Below are 12720 nucleotides of genomic sequence, written 5' to 3'. Positions count from 1 at the left end.
AATGCTTCTTTATTTAAGAAATTTTAGAGATTTAGACTAGAAACAAGACAAAAAATTTAAGCAAGAAAAGTATTTTTTGCAGTGTGTTAGATTGCAGACGACGAGGAATGAGTGGCAAACAAGACTTCATTCATTTTCTTATCCGCTTAGTCCCTTTGTTATTCTGGGGTCACCACAGTGGAATGAACCGCCAACTTATCCAGCATACGTTTTATGGAGCGAATGCTCTTCCAGCTGCAACCCATCTCTGGGAAACAACCATACACACTCATTCACACTCATACACTAAGGACAATTTAGCCTACCCAATTCCCCTATAGCGCATGTGTTTGGACTTGTGAAGAAAACCAGAGCACCAGGAGGAAACCTACGCGAACATCAGGGAGAACATGCAAACTCCACACAGAAACACCAACTGACCCAGCCGGAGCTCAAACCAGCGACCTTTATGCTGTAGTGACAGCACTAGCTACATCCCAAGAATGATTTTTAATGTTAGAAACACTCTTGCAGGACTCTGAAGATGTTATATTTACATGACCAAACATTAAGTGTGCTGCCCAGCATGATATTACAGTCATTACAGGACCTGCTGAAGAACCACAGACACCAGCACAGAGCATCACCAGATATTTTGTTCAGGCTAACATATCAGCAGGAACTTGACGACACAATTCAAGCACGCCTAACTAGAGATAAGACGGGATTTCGTCAAGTGAATATTTGCTTCTGCAACACAAATGTATGATGATGAGCTAAAGCTAAGCTAGGAAACCTTCTGTAATACGCCCCAGACCTCCAATAGTTTTCATCTGTACAGAAACCGGAGCAGCACAGCCCTGCAGAAGTATGTCAGGTTTTGCGTTCCTATGTTGAGGAGCCAGTTTGTGTTCAGCCTTGAAAGAAGGGTAAAGCGGACAGAATGAGGGCTGTGGGCCAGCAGATGAGCCGAGCAGAGTCTTGTGGAGCACATCTGCTCTTGATTAGCACCAGCAGACCTGTCCTCAAACACACACTCTGCCTCTGATTGTGAATAATGGACCATCCTCCAGTCCACACGAACACCCTGCGTTTGTCCAGTTTGCAAACAGACCCCTGGAGCTCGTTCTCATTCCTGACCGTACGCTGCTTTGTTTACGCTGGGACGTGTTGCAGATGAACGTTTTCAAGATGGAGATCAAGTTAGGAGTCTTGCGCAACTGCTTGGGAGAGTGCGAATGCAAAACCTGAATGCCTTCCACCACAATGTTCTCATCATTATAGCCCTGCTCTACATGTAGAGTGTGATTTAGCGTATAACAAGACAAGGGTTTCTTCTCGATTCCCTTCCTGAAAACAGAGATTCCTTCAGTGACACATACATGGATAAAGCATGAATCTGGAAGCCGATACTGGAGGAAACAGCAACGTAAATAAACAGGCAACATATCCTTAATACCTCCATGCAATGTGGAAGCAATAAATTAGGCAGGGAAACAGCAGTAATGTCATCAGGAGACTGGGTTACTCCCCAAATACAGCTTTTAAGGACTTGCTCTTGGTGATGCTTTTCTCATTTCTAAAGCGTGCCACAGAGCACCTGAGATCACCACAACACTGCCTTGTGCATGCACGTTGGCCATTGACTTTCAATGCTTATACATACGCTGTGGTCATTTTTGTTTTTACTGTTACTCTACACTCTCAGAAATAAAGGAGCTGTCACCGGGGTGGTTCCTTTTTTAAAGAGTACAAATTTGTACCAAAAAGGTCCATATTAATACCTCAAGAGTACATAGTAGTATTTAAAAAATACAAAAGTGTTCCTCTTGAAATTTTTAGGTACTAATTTATGCTTTTGAGGTACCAATATGGACCTTTTAAGTACAAATGTGTACCTTTTGAAAAGGAACCACCCCGGTGACAGCTCCCGTACCTTTATTTCCGAGAGTGTACCATGTTTTAGATAAGGTACTCAGTCTGTTAGCACTACATACACTCTGATTTATTCCTTGTTAAGGAACTGGGTTGAACTCCCTTTTGCCTTTATCAATGCCTAAAAGGTGCCATGTATTGAAGATCTGGATGTACCTAGAAATAGCTGATTAATAAAATCCAGCCTAAACCAGCCTAGGCTGGTTGGCTTGTTTTAGCTGGTCGACCAGGCTGGTTTTAGAGGGGTTTTGACCACTTCCAGGCTGGTTTCCAGCCATTTCCAGCCTGGTCTTAGTTGGTCAGGCTGGAAGATGACCAGCTAAAACCAGCTTGACCAGCCTAGCCAAGTTGGGAGCCCAGCCAAAACCAGCTATGTCCAGCTTAAACCAGGCTGGTCAAGCTGGTTTTAGCTGGATTTGGCTTGTCATTTTCCAGCCTGACCAGCTAAGACCAGACTGAAAATGGCCAAAACCCCTCTAAAACCAGGCTGGTCAACCAGCTAAAACCAGCCAACCAGCCTAGGCTGGTTTAAGCTGGATTTTTCAGCAGGGAGTACATGGACATTGTAATCAGTGAGTCTCAAACACCATTGTTTCCTCGTTCTCATGTAAATCTCATGGGTAACATGTGAACTACACACCAATAGGAACAAAAAACTGACTGATAATGCACATGGGGTCATTAATATGCATGGCCCAGGCTTTGATTTGATTGGCCGCAACATTTCTTAATGAGATTACAGCAGTACTCATTTCCCCCTTTTGTTTGTTCATCTGAGCTTGTGTTATACCTTCTGTGTATGTGCATATTCATCACAATGATGTATAACTCTTATTTTGCAAACTGGACAGACTTTAATGAAGACTAGGCAGTTTTGATAAATACATTTATCAGTAATATAATGCTAATTTTGAGAAAATAATGCTCAGCTATATTGGAAATCCCCTTCTGGAAGCTTTATTTCTGCTCTGCATCTGCTGATCTTCATAATGTGAAAGTGCTCTGAGATCTGCAGGGCTGCGAGAGCTTGTGTGAGCTCTGTTTATCGGTCATATCATATCTCAGCCCTGAGTTGTCAGAGAAGTATTCAGCGTGCACAAACCCCATGCATATGTGAGCCATCTGGGACATGTTTCACGCATCACCGACTGATCAGACCGCCGCAGTTGGCGCTCGCATTGACATTTTTGACTTTGATTTGCACAATACTTTTCTTTCAGATGTGATAAATATTAGAAGCAAATGATCAAGCTGTAGGTTCCAGCTCAGACTGTTCTGTGAACCCATCCCGGGGCGATATGCTTACGTGAGAAGATGTGGATTGAAGGTGTTTATGGCATATTTCTGGACAAAAACAAAACTTGACAGAAGCAGATGTCGCTTCGCCCCAGGGTGTTTTGTCATAAAACCTGCATAAACATTTTGTAAGAATGTTTTTAACAGTTCTAGTCGTGATGTCACCGTTATAGCTATAGTAAAGTTATAGTTAAGAGTTACGTTTAAGATCATATATGGGACACACTTCATTTTAAGATACAATTATCGGTTTAAATAAACCATTACCTATGACTTATACTGCATGTTAATAGTTATTAAGGCATTATTAAGTGATTATGGCATCCTCTTATACGCCTTGTTCTCTTTAAGAACTTCCGCATGACATAAATGAAGTCATACAGGGTAGGAATAAGTGAAAGACCAGGTTAGAAACAAACAGGTTAGTCCAGTTTGAGCTGAATAAATGATGGCCGATCCTGCAAAATGAGACAAAGCTGCAGTTCTGAAGCATGAAACACAATGAACAACGTTAGAGAGTCTCCGCAGCAGGAAAATACCAACATGTAGGTTTGAAACAAAAGCTCTTCTGTTGCCACAACACAGGGGTGAGTGTTTTATGGTTTGGACGGTTGCCGGATGTCCTTATGATGTCTCTTCTACACATTCACCTTAGGCAGCCTATGAACCAGATGCAACCCCAGCTTCCCTACAGCATGCTGCGTCTGCAGAAGGGATTGTGCAGTTGGATGATCTCTTCAGAAATATAAACAGCCACATGTGGCAGGGAGTTGACCTAATTTTGCAGCGCAGGAATGCACATAGAATGCAACCTTTCATGAATCTGGATGTAAACCTCGAGAGGCCATTTGCCAACCATCAGCGATCCTCCGTCTGAAGCTGAAACAGCTTACACCCCACTTTCCTTCTGGCTACTAAGCTGAATGTGTTTGTTGATGTCATTCTTGGAGCATCAAACAGAAGAACTGTCTGTTTTCTTTGTCATGCGAACAGGAAAGGACCGTGCATGCCTTTGCTCTGTTCTCTCTTTGAGTGGGTTCACAAGCTATCTCAAGCCCACAGGTCTTTGGAAAGAATTGGGTCTGAGATCCTTCCAACACTCTCACAGGAACTCCATGCCATTTGAGTTCCAGGATGCTGTAGTCGGTTCACTGCAGTTGCCGTCAGTCACATGGACGAGGGCCACAGAATTCTCTGCTCTCTTAAATTAAATCTTCAGGCTTGTCCAGCTGCTCCTCTGGGCACGGGCAGAGGGGCGGAGGGGGTCTGTGTATTCGGCTGCAGTCCTGCTCTTCTGACTCCCTCTATCTGCTGCTTTTAACAACCCGCCCCTCGTTTGGACTCTGCTCGAGCTGTGTTTCTTCTTCAGAGAATTCACCGCAGAATGGGTCTTTCTCATATGGAATGTGTTTACACCAGCCATTCAGATAATTGCCACCCAAAACTACAACCTCATGCCTGAGCACAAGACAGGCTGAATAGCCACAAGCTTCGAAAACTCAAGACATGCTGCCGTCTCCATCATCTTGATAAATCCAGACAAAAACCAGACAGTTACAATCACAGAACGGTGCGATGCCTGGCTGTCAGAACTCAAGTCTTGCTCGAATAAAGAAAGCCCATCTCATACGCTGTAAAAAGTTTCCACTATCAGCAATGCTGGGGTATTGTACCTCATAAAGTAAAAGATTACACCCCCAAAACCAAGTTCTGGAGATGCGCTGTAGAGCTGTTTGTGTAGCTGCAGTGCAATGATGGTTATTTGGCAAGCTCTCCGTGAGTCAGGGTCAGCGAATGAACAAGACTACATCCTCATTTCCATGTAGTTTAAGTTATCTGGGTTATCCTAGACCAACCACAGCAAGGATCCTGATGCTGTTCTACTCAGGAGCTCTGAACAATACTTCACAATAACACTGATCATTTCAGTCCCACCGATCTCTGCCAAGCAGGGCATTGTGTTGAAATAATGGGATCTAACTTAAAGTTTTGCTGGTGGTTTTCAGCATCGATTCCTCAACGCATGTATTCTTGCTTCTGTCAGTGGGCAGGGATATGTTTCAATAGCCTTCATGCATGCTGGGCTTTGGAGAGAGGAGAGGGAGCTGATTATAATATATTCCAGCTGTCTGTGTGTTGATCAGCAAGAGCTGCTCTTCTTCAGCAGTCACCGCAGCGCTGGAGGGAGGTGTGCTGTCTGACTTCGGGATACCAGGGAGTGCATTCACTAATGGCAGACGCACCCGTCTGGCTATCTGGCTATTTATATTTCTTATGTTTTACACAGCAAAAAAACCCTGGGGTCAAATTGACCCCGAGGAACACAGATGTTGCAAAATTTGTACAGGGCATTGAAAAAATAGATATCTTGTTAATATTATGTTCACCAAGTTTTCCCCATTAAATTAGGAAAAGTCACTCAATCTGGAGCAAAAGAACAATGTCAGCTATACATGCACATGCGTTAAACATTAAATGGGGTCAAATCGACCCCAAGTATAATAGGAGGGTTAATTAAAAATGGAGCCCAGACTTGGATAGTCTGTTAATACAATTAACCCCCTTTCTTACAGTTGTCATGGAGGGCAAAAGTAGAGCTACTGTATTTGTGTACTAGGCTAAAAGATGTTGGGCAGTTTACCATGGGGAGTCTCTGCACTTGACTCTTCAGTCTCTAGTGGCGAGTTAATGAACTGCAGGTTAAAACGCTTCCATATTAGATTAAAGAGATGTTGCCAGTGGCTTTTTCCTAATTAAATGATCTGTTGTTCAAGATTATCAGCAAGATTATTAATTGTATTAGACAAAAATCTCATATCTGTGTGTCAGAATATCAGGATTCTTAAATCTTTAAATCTACAGTGCTCTTAGATTTCTATTGGCAACAAGGCAAAAGAAAGATTGACAAGCAAAGCATTTACTGCACATCCTTTCCATTCCTGTGTTCCTCCCTCCGCTATAAAATAGGAATGCAAGCTTTGCAACCTCATTTGTTTAGCGTTTCCATGTCGAAGGAGGACACGATGTAGCAATAATTCTCAATGGAGCCTAACTCCTCATTTGCTCAGCCAAAAAGATTCACCGTTAGCCTCGTTCTCTTTCAACTTTCTTTTCTTTTGTTTTTCTCATTCCTTCCCTCCCTGTCCTGTTGCTAAATCAGCCCTTAGCATTGACAGTCTAAGTCATTCGAGGGCGGAGGTAGATTTTCTTTGAATCTGTTGCTACATATCTCTCTGGCTGTAGGTGGATATGGGGGTTATGGTGGATATGGTGGTGCTGGAAGATTCTACCCAATGGCTGGAGGTCTGAAACCAGCTAAATCAGGTGCTCATTCCATGAACAGTCAGCAAAGTTCATATGGAACATAGTAATTGAGCATTAATATGAGCATTCATGTTTCCCTCTAGGAGCTGGGCTACCAGGAGGAGTTCTGCCAGGAGGAGTTCTGCCTGGAGGAGTTCTGCCTGGAGGAGTTCTGCCTGGAGGTGGTCTTCCTGGAGTTGCCATTCTGCTGACATTTTCGGTTTTCTTAGTGTCTAAGTAACAAAAGCTGCACAAATGTTTTCTAAATCGGATTCTCTTGTTTCAGGTGCTGGTGGAAAGCCCCCCAAAGGTGGTAATATATGTCCATTGTCTCCAACTCTTTCTAAATGAAACATGGTTCAGAGAAAAACATTTAGAGGAGAATTGGATAGGAAAAAGTTGACCTCTGTTTATTTATGAAGTAAAAACACACATGTTCGTTTTTAACACCTTTTACAAATATATTAGTCTGCCCATGTTCACATGACTAAGGCTCTTTTCATGGTAGTCCAGTTGGCTTTAACGTGAATTAAGGAGCCTTAGATCATGAGCCAATTCAACAAACGTGTCCCCTCTGGGACCCTGCTGGTGGTGTTCGTGTAAGCAAGGCCAGCACATTACTTCAGCGTGTCCTTGGCACAATCTAAAAGCAGCATGAAATGTCTGTTCCTCTGTGTTTGATATCGGTTGGAAAAGGGTTAAACAAATAAGGGAACAGCCTGAAATATCAGCTTCCAGGCACTGAAATCAGATAGGGCTTGTTTCATGTCAGATGGACGGAGCAAGTGAGGCAAATTCATTGTAAAAGCACATGGGTTCTGTAGTCTTGCATTCAGTGAGTTTGTTGATGCAGTTGACTGATTGTGTGTGTGTGTGTGTGTGTGTGTGTGTGTGTGTGTGTGTGTGTGTGTGTGTGTGTGCTCCTACAGGGCCAGGTGTTGGAGGAGCTGGTACTGGACTCCCAGGTGCAGTAAAGCTACATTAAAATTTGCACAAATAAAGTCCACATCAGTAACAGTCCAGTCTGTAATGGGGTAGTCTTTGCATTGTTTGTTAGGCCTTGGCATTCCTCAGACCGGTGTACAAGGACTGGGTCCTGGTGGAGTTGGACCTGGGGCGAAAGCAGCAAAGGCTGGAAAAGCACCAGTGCCGGGTAAGTCTGACAACTTCAACGCTTTATAAATGACATGTTAACACAAAGGTCTAAAGAGTCAATTACATGGAAGAAATCCAATACATTTGGACAAGTCAAGACAATCTTCTGAAGAATGGGATTTATAGAAGGAAATGGGCTGCAGCCACTGAAGAGCACACATGCAGTGTACACACCATCAGAACTGGACAATAGAAGACTGCCAAAAGACTACCTGTGCTAATGAGTCTTCATTTCTGCTGCAGCGTTCAGATGGTGGAGCCAGAATTTGACATAAACAACACACATGACATGGACTCATCCTGTCTTGAATCAATGATTCAAGTTGCTTCCATGGTGTAATCACCTTCTTGGCACACTTTGAGCAATCAAGTAGTGTTTAAACACCTGAGTGTTGTTTTCTGATAACCAGTTTATTACTATTTCAGCAGGATAACACTGCATTATTGCAAAGGTCAAACAATCTCAATCTGACAATGAGTCCAGAATACTCCTATGGGCCTCCAGATCTTAGCACAATAAGGTGGGATGCATGTGAACTGGAAGATTTACTTCAAGGATGAACAGACCACAAATATGCAGCAACTGTGAGACTAAATCCTGCCTCATGCTGTGTGTTTTTTAATAATCTTTTACGATCGCATGGTCAGACTGTGCAAACTTTATCCTCATGTTACCCCACATTGATTTCAGACTGAATAATGATCAAGACACATGCGAGACTCATCTGAAGTTGACTCATCTGATACAATGACTAGCAACCATGCAGCATTGGTAGCGTTAACCTATCCTATTCCTAGATAATAAAACCAGAAAAGAGCTTTTTTGACATTTCCCTGAGGAGATTTACAGCTGTTGCACTGATTGCATCATTCTTGGTCTGACGTTCTTCATAAGAGAAGTCACACTGGAGGAAAGTGTCTGAAAGTGTCATTGAAGGGAAGCAGTATTGATAGGCTGATGGAGAACATCTCAAACCAGCGTTCAAAGATTTTAGAGTATTGTAGGATTTCTATATTGTATATTTAATTGCAGTGAGAGCAACCTGTATTAACAAGATCCACCTGATAAAGTGAACAGTGAGAGCATCTGATTAAATGTTATATATCGGTGATCAGCTTTCTGCTTTGTATTTGTTACAGGAGTGGGAGTACCTGGACCATATCAAGGAGGACTTCCTGGACAAGGTTTATTTCTCCCCTCTTTATATGACCAAAGGGAGCTCAGCTTCAGATGTCTTTCACATGTTATGTGCTGATAAGCATAACTCTGTGAATGAACACAGTTCTGAAACATATCCAACAATGTGCAAACCTACAGATTTAAGCACAAAGGGGTTTTCCATGTTACTTTCAGCTTGTGTATTGGATTATTTAGTTCGAAAATGGGAAATAGGTAGTGCTGTGGCCTCACAGTAAGAAGGTCGCTGGTTCGAGCCTCGGCTGGGTCAGTTGGTGTTTCTGTGTGGAGTTTGCATGTTCTCCCTGCGTTTGCGTGGGTTTCCTCCGGGTGCTCCGGTTTCCCTCACAGTCCAAACACATGTGGTACAGGTGAATTGGGTAGGCTAAACTGTTAGTGTATGAGTGTGTGTGTGTGTGAATGAGTGTGTGTGGATGTTTCCCAAAGATGGGTTGCAGCTGAAAGGGCATCCGCTGCGTAAAAATGTGCTGGATAAGTTGGTGGTTCATTCTGCTGTGGCGACCCCAGAATAATGAAGGGAATAAGCTGAAAAGAAAATGAATGAATGAATGAATAAATGAAAATGGGAAATATTTAGAATTAACTTGAAGTTACTTAAATTTCTCTGCAAGATTCAAGCCTTTGCTTCTCTATGGCAGCAGTTGACCTTAAGGAGAAAACAGGCCATAGCTGAGAATTATGCTCTGATTCAGGTGTAACCCTGCCGATCCTACGCCACCCATCCTGCTCCGAGCTGGGATCGAACCGACGACCTTCCGCATGGGAGTCAGTTGCTCTAACGAGGAGGCTAAAGACCATCATCTGTCACTAGAGCAGCTTTAGAGGTCAGAGGAGTGAGCTTTACCTGCACAGCACTTCTCTAGCTGGCCTCCGTTACACTCATCGCCCTAAACCTCACTTCCATCCGGGTCACGGCACTAATGTAACCCCACCAGTCCTATGCCACCTAACACGCTCTGAGCTGGTATCAAACCAGAAACCTTCCGCATGAGAGTCGGCTGCTCTACCCAGGAGTCTAAAGACCATCATCTGTCACTAGAGCAGCTTTAGAGGTCAGAGGAGTGAGCTTTACCTGCACAGCACTTACTAGCTGGCCTCCATTACACAGGCATAGAAAAAAGTTTAAAGTACTGGCCTCAGATATCTGTATCACTGTCAAACCTCACGAACATCATATAGGCAGATCTTATTTCCCAATCTGCAGAGGTTCCTGCAATATTCTCTGATCTTGATCTCTTTGATGATAACAGGCTTCAATGGACGGGGTGTTCTTCCTGGTGTAGCCACAGGGACTGGACTCAAACCTAAATCAGGTCAATATACAAAAGAAAATCACATTAGTCCTTCCAGACATTCTAAAATGCACTATCCCATGCCGAAATGACTGACTGTATCATTCCCATAGCTGCAGGTGGAGGGCAGGGACTGGTACCAGGTGCTGGTTAGTACACGGCCACACAACTATAAACAGATTGATAAATGAGTGCTTGCAAATCTGATCTGGCTGATTTTATATTTTGTTGTAGGTGGGCGCGGGCCGTTTGGTGGACCACTGCAGCAAGGAGTGTTTCACGGATACCCCCTCAAATCTCCCAAGGCCCCAGGTGGAGTTCTTTTGATCAGACTGCAACAATCGGGTTCAGCCCAGCTTTAGCACCCAATGAAGGAAGCAATAGGAGAATGATTGCGTTTGAGGTTTTGCAGCTATTAAGCAAAGCAACAGGAGGCTGATAGACATAAGCAAGAATGTCTTTCATCAAACACTCCAAATGAAATCCAGCTTTATTGGATCACTGTTTAGACTCGCATGGCTGGTCATCCATTTATGCAGCAGATTGCTCAGCGCTGCACAGAATCATTGTGGGATTTCTCCTGCGTGCAGGTTCAACAGTTGAAGAGCTCAATTAATTCGATTCAAGCACTAACCCCAGATTGACAATGTGCTCTCTGGGAAGTGACTCCTCACTTGGGAAAGTGCCTTAACAGAGTTCATAGTTGCAGTTTTATTATATTTTCTTAAATGTGTCCGTTTGAAGCTTGAAATCCATATTTTCACGTCTTTCTTATCAGTGCACTATCAGCCTTAATCACGGACTAGGAATTCTTCCAGTGCAATTAGAAGAAATTGATTGCGGTATTAATATGTGAGCCTCTAGTGGAACACAGCTTTTCCAAACGTGCATATTTGTTCTGATAAAAACAGGATACACTGTTGATAAAAAATGTGTGGCCAAATTGAGTGCTCACTTTGTGTGAGAGTGAGCTCAGCTGAAATAACCCGGCTCTTCATCATCCTAATGTTAGCAGATTTATCTGGAGCGGTTTTGTTTTAATACAGGCCATGGCTTACTTCACACCAAGCGTTACTGATGTGCATAGCACTGACAAGCATGCAATCAATCTGATAGCACAGAGTATCATTAGTGTCACTTGTGTCAACAGGTGCTGGCTTGCCGTACACTGGGGGTAAACTTCCATATGGTAGGCTGCAGTCTTGAGTTTATGCATGTGCATAGTACCATGAGTATTGCCTGCTGATTTTCACCTGCTCTGCCAAAGGTTATGGTGGCTTTGGTGGAGGTGCTGGACTCCCTGGTGGGAAAGCAGGAGCTGGCTCCAAGCCTGGTTATCCAACAGGGACTGGTGTGTTATCTGAACAATCATATACGAACAATTGTAATATACTAGAGGGTGAATCTATCATAGCATGTAATAAACACTTCCAATTTCACCCCACACCCTCGGAAATAAAAGTACACGAGCTGTCAATGGGGTGGCAAAAAGTCCACATTTGTACTTGAGGGAGAGGAGTCTGAATGCAGACCTGGTTCAGATGCAATCTGAGATGCATCTAATGCTTAATTTAATGCGCTCACCTAACCCCGTCCCTAACCCTACCCGTCACAGTGATGTGACTCACTCCATTGAGTGCATTGTGTCTGACATTGCATCGCTGAGTGATGCAATCTCAGCTTGCATCATAAAGGCTGCATCCAGATACTACTGACTTGAAGGGTCCATATTGCTACCTCAAAAGTATATATTAGTACCTACACATTTTAAAAGGGACACTTTTGTGCTTTTTAGGTACTAATATGTCCCCTTGAGGTATTAAAATGGATCTTTTAGGAACAAATTTGAAAAGGTGCCACCCCATCCTGTGTTTCTGAGAGTGCAGATGCATTACTGCAGTGTAATGTACTGAATGTACAGGCTTGATGATGAAAATGGCAAAGATACTGAAATGGCCATGTTACTCAACACGGCTGCACAGCAGACACACATGAGCACAGCAAATGCATGACCTGTGGCTGACCTGCTGTCCCTGTATGCAGGTGTGGGCTCTTTAGGGGTCTCTGCTGCACAGGCCAAAGCTGCTAAATATGGTAAATATGGTATTAAATTAAATCACAAACCCAATATATCGGTCAGACAGGGACATTAGGATGTTTGGTAATGGTTCACTTCATATTTCTGCAGGTGCTGGCGCTGGTTTGGGTGGAGCTGGAGCCTTTCCTGGTGGTGTTGGTGCTGGTTTAGGTGGAGCTGGAGCCTTTCCTGGTGGTGGTGGTGGATTTTACCCTGGCGCAGTAGGTGAGGATGCATTTTAGTTGTCTGCAACTTCCCCTCTTGAATGGGATTGGGGTTGCTGGGATAGGTTGGTCTATTACAAATAAAATAAACCTCAAAGGCAAATCAGAAGCTCTATTTGCCTTTCTAGATCTTTAATCCTTTTTTTCTGAACAGGTACAGGTGGTCTTACACCAGCACAAGCTAAGGCAGCTAAATATGGTGAGTACACCGACTGATTAACCTGGTGCACTATGAGGTTTATTGCTTTGCTTCCATTCTTA

The 12720-nt window shown here is 43.4% G+C and overlaps 1 protein-coding gene across 18 annotated transcripts in view; it reads left to right on the top strand.

The window, feature by feature from the left end:
- The window catches only part of elna (elastin a), a 63133-nt gene that overhangs the window by 23814 nt on the left and 26599 nt on the right, over nucleotides 1-12720 (top strand). For 12 of the 18 annotated variants that reach the window (NM_001441525.1, NM_001441522.1, NM_001441523.1 and 9 more), the window contains 14 exon segments: nucleotides 6454-6534; nucleotides 6618-6710; nucleotides 6800-6823; nucleotides 7443-7478; nucleotides 7571-7666; nucleotides 8809-8853; nucleotides 10117-10179; nucleotides 10272-10307; nucleotides 10393-10470; nucleotides 11309-11347; nucleotides 11426-11509; nucleotides 12202-12252; nucleotides 12347-12460; nucleotides 12614-12658. In NM_001441525.1, coding sequence (NP_001428454.1) covers nucleotides 6454-6534; nucleotides 6618-6710; nucleotides 6800-6823; nucleotides 7443-7478; nucleotides 7571-7666; nucleotides 8809-8853; nucleotides 10117-10179; nucleotides 10272-10307; nucleotides 10393-10470; nucleotides 11309-11347; nucleotides 11426-11509; nucleotides 12202-12252; nucleotides 12347-12460; nucleotides 12614-12658 — 885 coding nt within the window. 18 annotated transcript variants of the gene reach the window in all.

This window comes from Danio rerio, chromosome 15 (assembly GCF_052040795.2).
Source record: "Danio rerio strain M-AB ecotype USA chromosome 15, GRCz13ab, whole genome shotgun sequence".
NCBI classification, from domain to species: domain Eukaryota; kingdom Metazoa; phylum Chordata; class Actinopteri; order Cypriniformes; family Danionidae; genus Danio; species Danio rerio.
The sequence above is the reverse complement of the archived record's forward strand: the minus strand, read 5'-3'. Positions and strand labels throughout refer to the sequence as shown.